This window comes from Rhodnius prolixus, unplaced genomic scaffold (assembly GCF_049639745.1).
Source record: "Rhodnius prolixus isolate KJV_2025 unplaced genomic scaffold, Rpr scaffold_7, whole genome shotgun sequence".
In the NCBI taxonomy this organism is placed as follows: Eukaryota; Metazoa; Arthropoda; class Insecta; order Hemiptera; family Reduviidae; genus Rhodnius; species Rhodnius prolixus.
This window is the reverse complement of record NW_027411582.1, coordinates 25,941,710-25,956,417: the sequence shown is the minus strand read 5'-3', so window position 1 is coordinate 25,956,417 and position 14,708 is coordinate 25,941,710. Positions and strand designations below refer to the sequence as shown.

General features: G+C 35.3%; 1 protein-coding gene across 1 annotated transcript in view; it reads right to left on the bottom strand.

Moving 5' to 3' along the window:
• Octalpha2R (alpha2-adrenergic-like octopamine receptor) overlaps positions 1–14,708 on the bottom strand; it is a 634,943-nt gene that overhangs the window by 514,365 nt on the left and 105,870 nt on the right. The window contains exon 2 of the mRNA XM_074114586.1: positions 12,685–14,440. Within this exon, the coding sequence (XP_073970687.1) occupies positions 12,685–13,350 (666 nt within the window). The 5' untranslated portion in view covers positions 13,351–14,440. The remainder of the gene's footprint in view (positions 1–12,684; positions 14,441–14,708) is intronic.

Here is a 14,708-nt window from a genome sequence, read left to right as displayed (position 1 = left end):
TCGAAGAAGGGCCTATTATTGTAGGCGAGCGAAAAGGGATAAAAGGCTAACAGCATCATCATAAAGGCAAAGGCATTGAAGTTAAAAGCACATTGCTTGACAGCCACTGTATTATTATAAGTCAAGCTACTACAAACCCTGGTACACTCTATATACCGTATACCCCATCGTATTTCCGTTATAAGGTACAAAAGGTACCTCACTCACAATATGGCCAGTTTCCGTCACGCTCTAGCGTTATAATAAATTGCTTCGAATTTTACAATGCATTGTTGTATTATATATCATAGAACAGTATTGTAAAAGTTTAACAATCCATATAATAGAGTTGATATAGTGTTTTTTGTATGATATATATTTTTTTGTCCAAGACCTTTTATGTAAGAAATATTTCCTTTTGCTTTATAGCCACGAAGGGAGATCAAAATGATGGGACCTGATAGATTAATTTTAATTCATAATCTACAAAAATATAATGTAATTACCGAATTAATAATTAACGAATTGGGGATTTTATTTCATTCATAAATGACGAAAAAAAAAAAAAAAGTTGGCCACCCTGCTTAGATAACCAGCTGATCTGTCTGGCCAGTTACCGGCGGCCATCTTTAACTCGTTAGTGACGTGTCTCTTTATTAACGTGATCTTTTAAGTGAATATTATTGCGTGTTAAAGTGAAGTTCGGTTTTATAAATTGTGTTTAAGTTATACTAAGTGCGTGATATACAGTTTTAGTGCGAATAGTGTTGTGAATTATTTTAACTAGTGTCAAGTGTCAAGTGCTATTGGACTGGTGATCTACAGAGATGCTGATGAACTTGGATATTCCTTAAACAAGGTAAGACTATATTATCAATTACTTATTTTATATATTTATTATTCTTGCTTGGAAATAGCATGTTATCACTTAATTATTACAAATTAATATTAGTGCTTCGACTTGATTATGTTCATTTAATTTTGAATTCTACCAAAATGTATTTAAATTGATTTCTAAACCTTCTTAATGTAATTATTAATCTTATTTTTTTTAATCGACTATAATATCCACATTGTTTCTCAAAATTGTTATCTAAGCCTTTTTGATGTATTCTTTAATATTCTCTTTTTAATTTACTAAAAAACCCACACTAACAAAAGAACAGAAATAAACAGATCGCTATCGACCACTTAAAAGACTCTTAGACGATAGATCAAAACTCTCTCTGGACAGCAAAAGACTAATTTATACTTCTATTTTGAAACCCATCTGGCGTATGGAATAGAGCAGTGGGATTCAACTAAACTCACCAATCTCCAAAGGAAGTCAATCTCTACAATCTAAAATACTTCGAACTATCGTAAACGCTCCATTTTATGTCTCCCAACAACCTGGACTATACACACTGACCTTAACATTCCTTTTATCACCCAAGTTGCTGAAAACACGATACAGAAAACTCGCAATTCAACCTGCAATCTCATATAAATCCTCTAGCTCAAAATCTAGAACTCTTCCTGACAACCCGGACAAGACAGTGGACTCGTGATCTCCTCTCAAGTGAAGAGAGTGATTAACAGTCTAATGTTTTGTAGCACAATAAACGCAAAAAAAAAGAATTACTAAAACAAGAAAATTACATTTCCTCGTTTCCCTAAATGATTTTTGGAATGGATTTCTAATCTTTTTCAATAATGTTTTCTTTGATCTTTCCTTTTTTATTCGACTTTAAAGTTCTAAATTAGTGTTTTTCTTTCCCTAAATTGTTTTCTAAGCATTTTTGATGTACGAGGGTCGTTTGAAAAGTCCGTGCAAAGTCAGAGAGATGGCACTACTGGCGCGTATCGAGGTTATGTTTAGTTAGTAGCATCTCTTGGAAGAACACACACCAAGTTTCAGCCAGATCGGTCTATTTCTTTGTGTTTGGCATTCAGTTTGAATCGAGGAAGTCGAGTGATTTTCAAAAATTGGACGAAAAAGAATTTCGTGTGTTGATTAAACACTACTTTATGAAAGGCAAAACGCCTGAGGAGACTAAAAAGAAGCTTGATAAACATTATGGTGACTCTGCACCTTCGATTAGAACAGTTTATAAGTGGTTTCAAAATTTTCGGAGTGGCCATATGGGCACAAGTGGCGCTGAACGTTCTGGACGCCCTGTTGAGATTACTACTCCAGAAATCATTGATAAAATCCATGATATGGTGATGGATGACAGAAGAGTGAAGGTGCGTGAGATTGCTAGTGCTGTGGGCATCTCGAATGAACGGGTACATAATATTTTGCATCAACATTTGGACATGACAAAGCTATCCGCAAGATGGGTGCCGCGATTGCTCACGCTTGACCAAAAACGAAATCGTGTGAAGTGTTGGACGGTTTGCAGCTGTTCCAGAAGAATCCGCAGGACTTTAAGCGTCGTTTCGTCACTGTGGATGAAACATGGATACATTACTACACTCCTGCGGGGGAATCTGCGCCAAAAAAGGCGAAGACCGTTCCTTCGGCCGGAAAGATTATGGCGACTGTCTTTTGGGATTCGCAAGGAATAATCCTCATCGACTATCTGGAAAAGGGTAAAACTATTGCAGGTGCATATTATTCATCGTTATTGGACCGTTTGAAAACCGAGCTGCAAGAAAAACGCCCACGATTGGCCCACAAAAAAGTCCTTTTCCATCACGACAACACACCTGCTCACACCTCAGCAGTTGTGGTCGCAAAATTAATGGAAATAGGGTTCCAACTCGTTTCACATCCCCCCTATTCTCCAGACCTGGCTCCCTCGGACTACTATTTGTTCCCCAATATGAAGAAATGGCTGACGGGAAAAAGATTTTATTCAAACGAGGAGGTGATTGCAGAAACGAATGGCTATTTTTCAGAATTGGACAAATCCTATTATTCGGAAGGGATCAACAAACTAGAGCAGCGTTGGACGAAGTGTATAAGCCTAAAAGGAGACTATGTTGAAAAATAAAAAAGGTTTACCCCAAAAAATTAAGTAGTTTTTATTTTTGCACGCACTTTTCAAACGACCCTCGTAGTTTCCTTCAATTACATTCTCAATCTAGGATGTTCTTAAATAGATAAAGTTATGCATAATTTTAGGGTAGGCTATTATTGCTGAATTAATTTATTAATTAATAGTTAAACCTCTTTACAAGTTCTCAATTAATAATAATTATAATTTATTAAATTTATTCTACTCGTATTACTAATTTTTTTGTAGAAACAAGAGTTCAGGTGGATGCTATGCGGTCGCCCTATTGTGTATTTTTCGCTTATAGATGAGTAAAGAACGGATACCATAAGTTAGTCGTTTTGAATTTGTTTTTCTGTCTGTGTGCGAGTATTTTGCGTTTGTCGTAGAGCAAAATGTTTAGTCTTTAGTGGATGGAGGACATCATTGTTCCTTTACAAAAGCCTTTGTTGAAGGGAGGGGGTTTAGAACCAAAACAACTGTCTATTAGTCTATGGTCTCTTTCAATTACCTAGTCGGTGTGGTTAGTTCTAGGTCCGGGACCCTTTTACTAGGATGGCCCCTATCTACCACTGTCTACTAGGACAACCGTCTCTTCTAGTTTCTGTTGTTTGAATTTTCCAACCTATCTCCTGTACCTGTACAACACAGTATCACACTTCTCGCTAACTACCACCATTATAGTGCAATAAAATAGGAAATTGAAAAACAGTCACAAAACTCATTAACGTTGTTTATCTCCTGTTTAAAATTTTTGTTTCCATCTTAGTAAAGCAATTTTAAATTTGAATGAATTTATTTATTCTTCTTTGCTAGCACCATTTATTGCTACGGATCTTTGTAATTAGTTTTTTGGTTTTGAAAGGTGCGCAACATCAAAGGTCCTTTGCACCTGAACTATACCGGAAAATAGACACTTTACTATTTTACTTGATTTACTTTAACATCTAATCTAGCCTAAACTAACCTATTGATTGTCCTAACTCTTTCCTTCTAACCTCGATATTCCTCGCACCCTAGAGAGGTCTAGCCTAAATTTTAAAATCACCTATTTACATAAAATTTATAAACGCCCTCATACAATTCATCCTAATAAATACATTCATCCTGATAAATATACAGGGTGAATGCGGTGGAGTGGTCGAAACTTCGGGAGGTGATTCAGCAGCTCAAATGCAACAAAAAATATTTTATTCACTTTGGCCCGATTCTCAATAGTGTCCAAGATATTTGCATTTTTAACTATTCCGTTGATATTCGCGTTTTTCACCATAAAAACGGCCGTAACTTTTCTATCCTTTATCCTACAATAAATCTGTTTATTCCAAACGAAAGAGCAGTAAATTTCCTAGCTTAACCCAGATCTTTAAAACGTTTCTTATAAACAATGAAATTTTTACTTGAATGTCTAAAAAATTCGTTCTCGATGATTTTTGTTAAAATTTTCAACTGCATTTTCTCAATGGTTAATGAATCAAAGAGTCACTTAATTTCAGAAAAAGTTGCGCATTTATTGAGCTTCAAGATCATATGGATTTTTTTGGTTTTTAATAAAACCCTACCCCGAACTGAGGGGTGTAAATGCAGAAATCTGGGATTTTGCGTAACCGGCTTTTCACTACTAATTTACTCAAATGTCAATTTTTGGAGAAGGAACAAAAAGAAAAGTAACCATTTTAGTTTTTAACAATTATTATTTAATAAAACGGAAGTAAAAAATACAGTAGCAAAAAACCGCAGTAGTTGACTACAATTGTTGGTGCAACTTATTTTAATGATGCAATGGAGGTTTTAACTTGTTTTAACTGCTTTTATTCCTTCAAAGGTGCTCATCCTAATCCGCTAACCGAACCTCTCCATCCCAGTATCATTCCTTGCTTGATTAATGAACATTAAGTAGTATTAAAATCCAAATCGATGAAAACTAACCAGCAATTTAAAAAGAAAACGTTTCTAAGTTTGTTTAAATTTCCACCTGTACAGAAAAATGAAAACGCAAAAAATTAGTCGGATTTTTTAGAAAAAAACAATAATAATTTTCATAAAATTATAGTCTCGAAGAAAGAAAGAATAACATTTTGAATTAACTTTTCCTCATTTTACGTTAAGCTTCTATTTTTAGCTTTAATAGCTTAACTTTGCTCTTTAAAACTTAGACCATTATATCTTATTTTAAAGTTAAAAGACTAAATTTGGTGTTTTCCCTTTTATAGCGGAAAGAAAACTTTAACAAGTAATATATTTCAGTTATAACAGTGGCAAAGAAAACGGAAATAACTGTGTAAAATAACGGAATTACTTTTCTAATACAAACAAAATTTATTTTGTAACCATTGTAAATTGCTATAAGAGAATTTAAAAATCTTAGAACGAATTTTTAGGATTGTTTCCACAGTATTTTGTGGACGCTTTGGCGTATTTAATTTAAATTTCTTCTCTTCAGAAGATTGAGGTGTAGGCTCCACGGGAAGTTGTCCAAAGGACGTAGGATGACCACGAACGCACTGGCGTAGCTGTCGAGAACGGCGGCCATCCAGCGATAGCAGCCGTAATATGCCATAATAGCAGGAGATTCAGGACTGTCATAGTAGATAGTCGACGCTACATTCGCAGATGGTTGCGAGGCCACCGACGCTTCAAACATCGTGGAGGATTACGAGGTGTGGCTATTAAATAACGAGACTATTGCTGTAGAACATTTTATTTCAAATTTATACATATTTAGTTACTATCACCTTCAATATACACCCCTCCCCAATCCCTACAACGCTCCATGCGAATTTACCATCGTTCGAAACAGTGCTGGAAGTCTTTTTCTGTGAGCTCCTGCATGACGCGTGCCGCTTTTTCTTTCACAGCTTCAACTGGACTGAAATCGTGTTCCTTTAGATGCAGATTTGACTTTGGGGAACAGATAAAAGACACATGGGGCTAGGTCAGGCGAATAAGGCGGATGGCCTAAAACCTGGGATGTTGTACTTGGCTAAAAACGTCTTGACAGACAATGCAGTGTGAGCCGGCGCGTTGTCTTGATGGAGAACCCCGTGACTTGTTCTTCCACAAATTGGGTCGTTTTTTCCTTACTCTTTCACGGAGTTGTGCAAGCACCTCACCGGTAGTAATGTTGATTAATTATAATCGATATTTTTCATCCGTTTTGGACGTGTGGAAGGGCGACCCGGGCGGTCATCATCTCCGACGTCTTCTCGGCCATTTTGGAAACGCTTGAACCACACGAAAAACTCACGCACGTAATTAACATTCATCGCCATAACCTTCTTTTAATAAAAGATAAGTTTCAGTAGCGGCTTTCATCAAGTTTTGATGTGAAATTTCACGACAATTCGTTGCTCTACTACATGTGTAGTATCATGTTTTCGCGCAAAACTGAAACTAACATCTCTTACACAAACGACGGTTCCGGGTCAGACAGATTTCTCTACTAAACACGTGAGATGCTGCAATCAAAAGAGAAGGCTTTACGCTGCATAGCTGTCGGTCGTTAAGATTTGGCGCATGCATAGTTCTTTTGTAACAGCATCAGTCTCGTTAAGAGGGTTGAGAGGGTTTGGACTAAAGGATTCATGTGAGGGGATAGTTAAGGAATGGAATTTTAGTTAACGGGATTTGGCAAGGACAGTGTCGAAGGGAAAGGGGATCCTGGTGATTTGAGACGTAAAAGGGAGTACATTGGTACGTAAGATTTTGGACCGAAGGGATTGGATACAATGAAAGGTTCGAATGCACGCTCTTGACCACTAAACCAACATATCGCTGATTATATTCTAGTTAAACAGTAATCTCTAAAACCTAATGTTTGTTTTAAAACTAAATATTATTATCTCATTTTTGCGAACATTCATCTACAGCTAAACTTATGCGATAAGCCACAGTTGGCAGAACTGCTTTTTGTAGAAAGTAAATAAATTATTTTTCATTATTCGGTCTGATTAAAATTTATGCTCTTTGTGTATTTCACCTCCCCCCCCCAAAAAATGTATTTCGTCGTAAACATTAATTCTGTAAACCCCATTAGCTGACCCACCAGCTAGCCCTAAGCGATACTAACCTTGATCTAATATTGTCATTTAGCGCAAAGTGCTTTTAAAATAGCGTTAATGTGAAAAATAGTACGGTTAATGCAAGGGTAATGGTATTTAAAGAGGGACGTAATGCTATTTGGTTTAAAAATAGGTCGTTAATGAATGTATGAGCACTTTAAAAAAAAAAACGCAACAGAAATATTCATTTTTCCACAGTTTGCATCCTATTTGGAAATTCATAAAAAAAAAGAAGAAAAAAAAAGATAAATCCAATCTGTCTACGCTTTTGTGGCCCGCGTAACATTATTGTACAGCTCGACATTCAAAAATTGAATTAAAAACTTATTAACAACCAGTTGGAAACGGAATAGCTCAATGGTTAGCGAATACTGGTTTTAGTTGCGAAGATCGCTGGTTCAAATCCTGTTAACTGGCCCTTCAATTTTTTTTTTATCTTTCTATGAGTTACTTACAGCTCACTGTCCCGGTTATGGACAGAGTTGTCTGTAACAAAGAGAACACTGTCCAGAGACCGGCAGCAGTGCGTGCGCTGAAGAAAAGGAAAAAAAACTCCGGACGCCAATCAGATGATAAAAAAAATCCTTTTAAGGATTCTATGCACATCTCCTGCGCGCAAAAACATGCCCTGGTGTTATTCCACAAATTAAAATGTTTGGTGGTGTGTTGTAAGGATGGTGTAAAGGATCCTTCAACCTTTTGAATCTTCTAAAAGGAATAAAAAAGGAATAGCTGGAGACAGCAAATTGAGATATAAATCAGGGTGGCGCCTGACTCTTTCCCTATTTCGCTCAGGAAGGATATATCTAGGCTTAACATCTGGAAAGCATCCAGGATCTCTAAAGAAGAGAAAAGACTCTATACGTTGCAGTAACCACTATGCCTTAACACTCGTTTTCCCAAAGATAGGGTTACATTCCTCTCCACTGTGCTATATTAACGAAAGCTTCCAAAACTTCACTCCAAAAATTAAGAGATCCAAGATTGGCGACTACTTAAGATTGACGCTGAAGCTAGTTTTGAATGATTTTGAGCAATGCTCAGTGCCTTGTGCAGCGGAGTATGATGTTCCTTTTGAGGTTAAGAGGTAGCACTATGATTGGTCCAAGGCGCCACGGTAGCCGAGCGGGTTAAGAGGCGAGACCTGCAAAGCTAATATGCATTGTGGTACTGGGTTCGATTCCCGGTCTTGCCCTTGGATTTTATTTAATGGTTAAATTAGAAATAGTAAAGTATGTTTGCTAGTCGCCTCCGTCCACGACACCTAGTAAATGGTAGTTGGACGTTAAGCCCCGCCTGAAATAATAGGCGATTACTTTACTTACTTACTATGATTGGCCCATTTTTGTGCTTGTTTAAGCTTGTTCGTAGTGATGCCCAATTCTTTTTTATTTATTTCACTCTTTCGGGACAGTACACCTGCCCGAAGAAGAGGTTGGATTTTTCCCTATCACCAATTCATACTCCAAAGTTGCTGTAACAAGAGATGACTGACTGCTAAATGAACTTGGACGCTGTAAAACTTCTATTCGCTCTCCATAAAAAGTATATAAACTATAGAAAACGCCAAAATACGGTATAAAGTAATAGCAGAAAGAAATATTGTTTAATTAAATGCCTTTTTTAAAAAACAATGGAAACCATTAAAGTTTTAATCTTCAAAACAATAAGGTACCCTATTCAAATTTGGAGAAATTACGGTCTACAATGTTGGCATACTGTGCGTTGTGTTGTTTGATTGAAAGTTTAATGCTTTGTTCCAAGGAAATGAAATATTGTTTTATTAAACTTCCGCCATCATCTAAAATGAGTTGCTGGAAATTGACATAGAGTAAATGTAATCAAAAGAGGGTTTTGTAGAAAGCTATAGCGATGTGCGTGTAGCTGAAGGTCTTGTTGTTCTAAAAATCACCTTTCATAAAAAGAAAGTACCTCTTTCAAAAATTATTGTTGAAATTTTAAACTGAACGATCTCTTAACATTTATCGATATTAATACAAAGAAAAACCTAGTCTTTATAAATGTAAAGGTAAATTTTAACCTATTTGAGTTTTTCTCTTATTTGGGTGAATTATAAACCTTTTAAGGGATGCAAAAATTTATTGTTTACATTTAAGTATTGTAAAGGGTCTTTTCTTGGTAAGGATGCTGGAAATAAAACAAATATTAATGAAAAAACATCAGAGTTGTGTTAAAGACGAAAATGATTTTTTTCATAGAGGTGAAATAATTTACCATGCTGGATTTTCGACCATTCCACCTAGTGCTGCACGAGACCGAGACGAGGCGAGACTTTATGCAGTCTCGATCTCGGTCGCTCAAGTCTCGGTCTCGGTCTCGTCGAGATATCTCGGTCTCGGTCTAGGTTTTTTGAATTTTTGTTTAAGTATTAAATGAGGTTTGCTATTAATAATCTTTTCAAAAAATGTTATTATTTTCTAATAATTATTTTAATTTATATATTGGTAATGAAAATGTGTGTAAAAGAAGACAACTACTTACACTTCAATGCATCATATATTACTATTACTGTTATATATCTTTATATAATTTCAAAAAGATGTTGAAAACGCGCCAAATGAAAGACCCCAGATAACATATCTGCCTGCTATGACAAGTCGATTCGTGAAATAAAAAATACACCTCCCAACAAACTTCCCGCTCCATTAGTTATGGCTGTTGGTGAAGATAAAGAATCTGATGATTCACCTTTTGACGACGACGACGACTGCATCAATATTTTTGCACCATTTGCTCAAAAATCAGCAAATATCACCGAAGCATGGAAGGCAGAAATAATTAATTACACCAAATTAGACCAAGCACCAGTAGACGTTGACATTTTAGAATGGTGGAAAACACTTGAGAATTCCTTCAAAAATTTGTCTAGAATGGCGAAAGATATTTTTAGTATCAGTGCAACTTCAGTGCCATCGGAAAGATTATTTTCGCAAGCTGCGATGATAATGACCAATAGAAGATCTTCTCTAACTTCTGACTCAGTAAAAGCTCTTTTATGAATCAATGTTTGGGCAAAGTGTATCTTAAAAACGAAAATTTGTGGCAATTTTTTTTAGGCGCATAGATAGTCTTTTTTTTTCAAATTCATTAATTCTAAAATTCTAAAATATACTTCAAATAATATCAAAGTTGAAAGTATTAGATTATTATTAGTGAAATTTATGAAATTGAATGAATGAATGATATGAATAGTGAAATTTAGTGAATTTATGTAAAAATTAGGTAATTCGAAGGGGGCCGCCACGGTAGCCGAGCGGTGCGAGACCTGCGAAGCTAATGTGTATTGTGGTACTGGGTTCGATTCCCGGTCTTAGGCCTTGGATTTTATTTAATGGTTAATATGAGAAATTTACAGTAAAGTATGTTTGCTAGTCGCCTCCGTCCGCGACACCTAATTGGTAGTTGGACGTAAAGCCCCGCCTGAAAAAATAGGCGATTACTTTTTACTTTACTTTACTTTTTTTATGTAATTCGAAGTCAAATAGATGTAGTAATATTGGACATATATAATAAAATCGTATCTTTTAATAATTAATTCAATACCCGTAAGGATTATTTATTAATAAAGAACACAATTTTATAATTTTGTAGCTAAAAATTTATATTTGAAAAACCGAGACGAGACCGAGATTTCTCGACGAGTTATATATCATGTCTCGATCTCGGTCTCGGTCTCGGTTGCTCAAGTCTCGTCTCGGTTCTCGTGCAGCACTAATTCCACCTATTCTACTCAAAAAAAAAAGAAAAAGATAAAATGGAATTTCAAAGAAATGGTTCCCAAAAAAGGGGTACATCTAGGGCACAATATCCTCGCAAAGATTGTACTAATTTGTTTTGTTTTGTTCGCGATAGAAGTTATAAGAAATCCCAAATTTAGAGGGCGTTTTTATCCATAGTCAGATATGTAGGATAGGATTGGTAGACGTAGAATTATGGAATTAGTCTTTGTAGTACTTTTCTTAAAAGACTGATTGGTTACTTTAGAATTATTTTTTAATTGGTCGAACACCAAAGGTCCTGTGGTGCTTGTTGTAAGTGGTAGTAAGATTGTCATGTACTTTAAATCATTTTAGAAGATAGGTCAAGTAGTCTAGAGAAACGGTTTCGATTCCTGGATCTCCCAGTTGGTTTCTAGTGGCTTAAATATTGATTCCCACCTTCTGTACTATTTTAAGAGGGGTGCTTTCTTCTTTTTTTTAAAGTAAGTACCGCTGCAGAACTGCATTTGGCACTTGCACCCTGTGTAGCCTATATCTGTTAGGAAGAAACCAGACACTATAACAGAAACATTCGACCGTATTTACGTTTGTTTCTGAGTATTTAAAATCTTTTCACCAACTGAGTATCCCGCTAACAATAAAATACGCGCTGTGATTCGTATTTCTTAGTGCTAAAGGTGTGAAAACGGCTTGTAAGATCGGTGAAGTTAATGGGAGAAAAAAGTATGAGCTGTGAAATGGCTTGGAATTGGGTTAAAGAGCTTTTAAAGATGGCCGCACCAATTTTGGAGACCATTACTGAAGATTTGGTGCCGAAAGTTGGACGAAAAAGTGAAAACAAAACAGACGCTTTACGCTTTTTTACGTGATAGAGAAAGCGATTTGATAATTTTAGATAAAAATTTCAGCTGAGGGAGATTCTTCATACATACTACCTTATCCTCAAATCCTATCTACAAGATCGATATTTCAGAGTCAACTGTGGAGCAGCAGACTCTGATATCCATCTAGCTCGAGCTGGTGTTCCTCAGGGCAGTGTCCTAGGTCCTCTTCTTTACTCCTTATATATAGCAGACATACCCCAGCATCCAAATACCATCCTTTCCACCTTTGCCGACGATACTGCAATCTTATCTCCTCATTCCGATCCTCTTATCGCTACACGAACTCTACAACCACTTACAGGACTGGCTTTTCAAATGGAGAATCAAAACTAACGTTACGAAATCAAAATATATAGTATTTACTCTTAGGCGAAAAATCCTACCTCCCATCATCTTGAACCAAACTCCTGTACCAACTGAGGACAAAGTACGCTACCTTGGACTGCACCTAGAAGCAAACTGTTGACATGGAATCCCCTATACTAGACTGAAAAGACAAGAAACTAACCAACGCTACAAAACTTCTCGCCAGACTACTTGACAAACGTTCGAAACTCAATCTAAATAACAGAATACTCTTATATCTACTGTTACTGCGACCTATTTGGTCATACGCCATCGAAGTATGGGGATCGACTAACCGTTCCAACTCACTACGCCTCCAGACATTACAGTCCAAAAATACTACGAAAACTTCTTAACGCTCCGTTCTATGTATCTAACCTCACCATCCCATAATGACCTCAATATCCCTTTCATTACAGATCTTGCTAACACTCATTTTCTCAAATTTCATTCCACTCTACAGCAGCTCATCCTAACCCTCTCATAGATCACCTATCTTCCTCCACAATATCAGGTAATCCTCTAAGGAGATTGAAGAGAAGATGGCCCTCGTGATCTACTCTTATCGTGAGAGCAAAGCACGTTACTGGAGTGAAATTAAACTTTTGCATTTAAAAAATTTCAAAACAATTATAATATTTAAGTGAAAATGAAAATCAAAATAAATATAATATTTGCAACAATTACGTACCTCGCATTTTGGAAATTCCTCTTCTGGCCGATCAACCTTCCATCCGAGTAACGGTGGTATGCAGATAACTGCGGACATTATCCAAACTAAGGTAATCATAACGGCCGCTCTAGCTGGTGTACGTTTTTTAAGATAATCAACGGCTTGTGTTATCGACCAATATCTATCTAAAGATATTAGACATAGATTCATTATAGAGGCCGTACATAATAGTACGTCAGCTGCTGAATGTATATCGCACCACCAATTCCCAAACGTCCAATAGCCCATTAATTCGTTGGCCAAAGAGAATGGCATTATAACTAAACCTAAAAAGAAATCCGCCACAGCTAATGACGCTATAAACCAATTTTGAATGTTTTTCAAAGCTTTCTCCGTTACTATGGCAATGATCACTAACATATTGCCAACTACAACCACAAAAATCAACAACGTGACTACAATACTGGCTAATATTATGTGCCATAATGAATAACCACTCGGATATAATGAACTACCACTCAATATAAAGTATTCACCATTTTCAAATGTTGTATTTGTAGCGTTATTTAATGTGTAATTACCATCCTCGGTCGTCGGCACTAATATTACATAATCATCGTCAAAATTGAACAGCAAGTCGGAACTACTGTTCAAATCTTTAGTTTCAAATGGAAACAGCTCCATTTAATAATTTATTACGTCGAAGGGGAAGAGGAAATAAGTTGTAGTTATTCCTGTATTATTATTAATTATTAATTATTTTTGGTTTGCTTTAAATATTTATTTATTTATTTTTTCTTTAAAAACTACTACGACACACTTAAATTGTAATTTTATATTTTAAAGGCAATGCTCATTTCTTTGTTTAAAATACGCATTTATAACTTCTTTTTATTTTTTAAATAATTTTATTCTTTTCTTTGTCCAATTAAAAATTAAATCAAAATTAACTTTTTTGTTTATTTTTCTAATGTTCTGTACCCGTTTTGACCGAGGCCCTCATTACTTCGAAGGACTTAAACTTTTCAAAAAAAATATTATTAATAATCAAATTAGAAGTGAAAATTTTTTTTTCGTTTTATATATAATTTCTTTTTTGTTTTTTGGTTATATAATTATATTTTATAATTCTAATTACATCATTCTATCTAAAACATCAATATTTACAAATATTTTTTCCGCTTAGATATTTTAATTTTAATTATTTTTTGAAATGATTACTGTAATAAATTTTTCAATTTAAAAAACCAGTTTGGGAAAGAATAGAAATTTGAATGAAATAATACAGGAAAAACTAAATTTCTTTTCAATAATTTATAAAAATAGGGCGGAAGTTTATTTGATTTGTTTTATCCCTTTGAGGTTTTTCTTTTTATTCGTTAACAGTTACTCATTGAATTTTCTTTTTTTTTTTTAAATTTAATTAGGCAGGGAAGATGATTATTATTAAATAATTAATTTATTTCAGAATAATATTAGGCAATTGGTTATTCTTTTAGATAGATACAGTAGCCACTTTGTGTATTGAAGACGTTGTCGTTTGCCACATTGGTCGGCCGTTTTAACTGGCACGGCCATCTCTATCTGGAAGTTACATGAGCGGCCCGTTATTCTATTAGCCACCCACCCTTAGCTAAAAATTTGCGCACAGCATCTGTAGCCGACATCTCTTTGTAAACTTTTTCCTGTTTAATAAGAACATTTTCGATGTGTTCTCTGTCTTTTTCTCTATCTGCTGAATCTCTGCCTTGTCAATTACAGCTTCTCCCTGGATCTGTAAATAACAAAATAACTTAAGTAAGAAACAATTTAATGATAGAAATAACTGTGTAATTTATTGCTTTTATAAAGACTTGGTCTTATAGCTTGAGTTTTTGACAAAAATAATTTATACAGAACTTTGTACAAAGAACAAGTAGTTGATAGGGGGGGCACCTTTGAACATTTTTAATTTCTCGCCAAAATATTTAAAACATTTATGATTGGTACATATTTTGTTGGTAGACCTGTTGTATAATTGGACAGAGTTTCCCTTCGTTTTC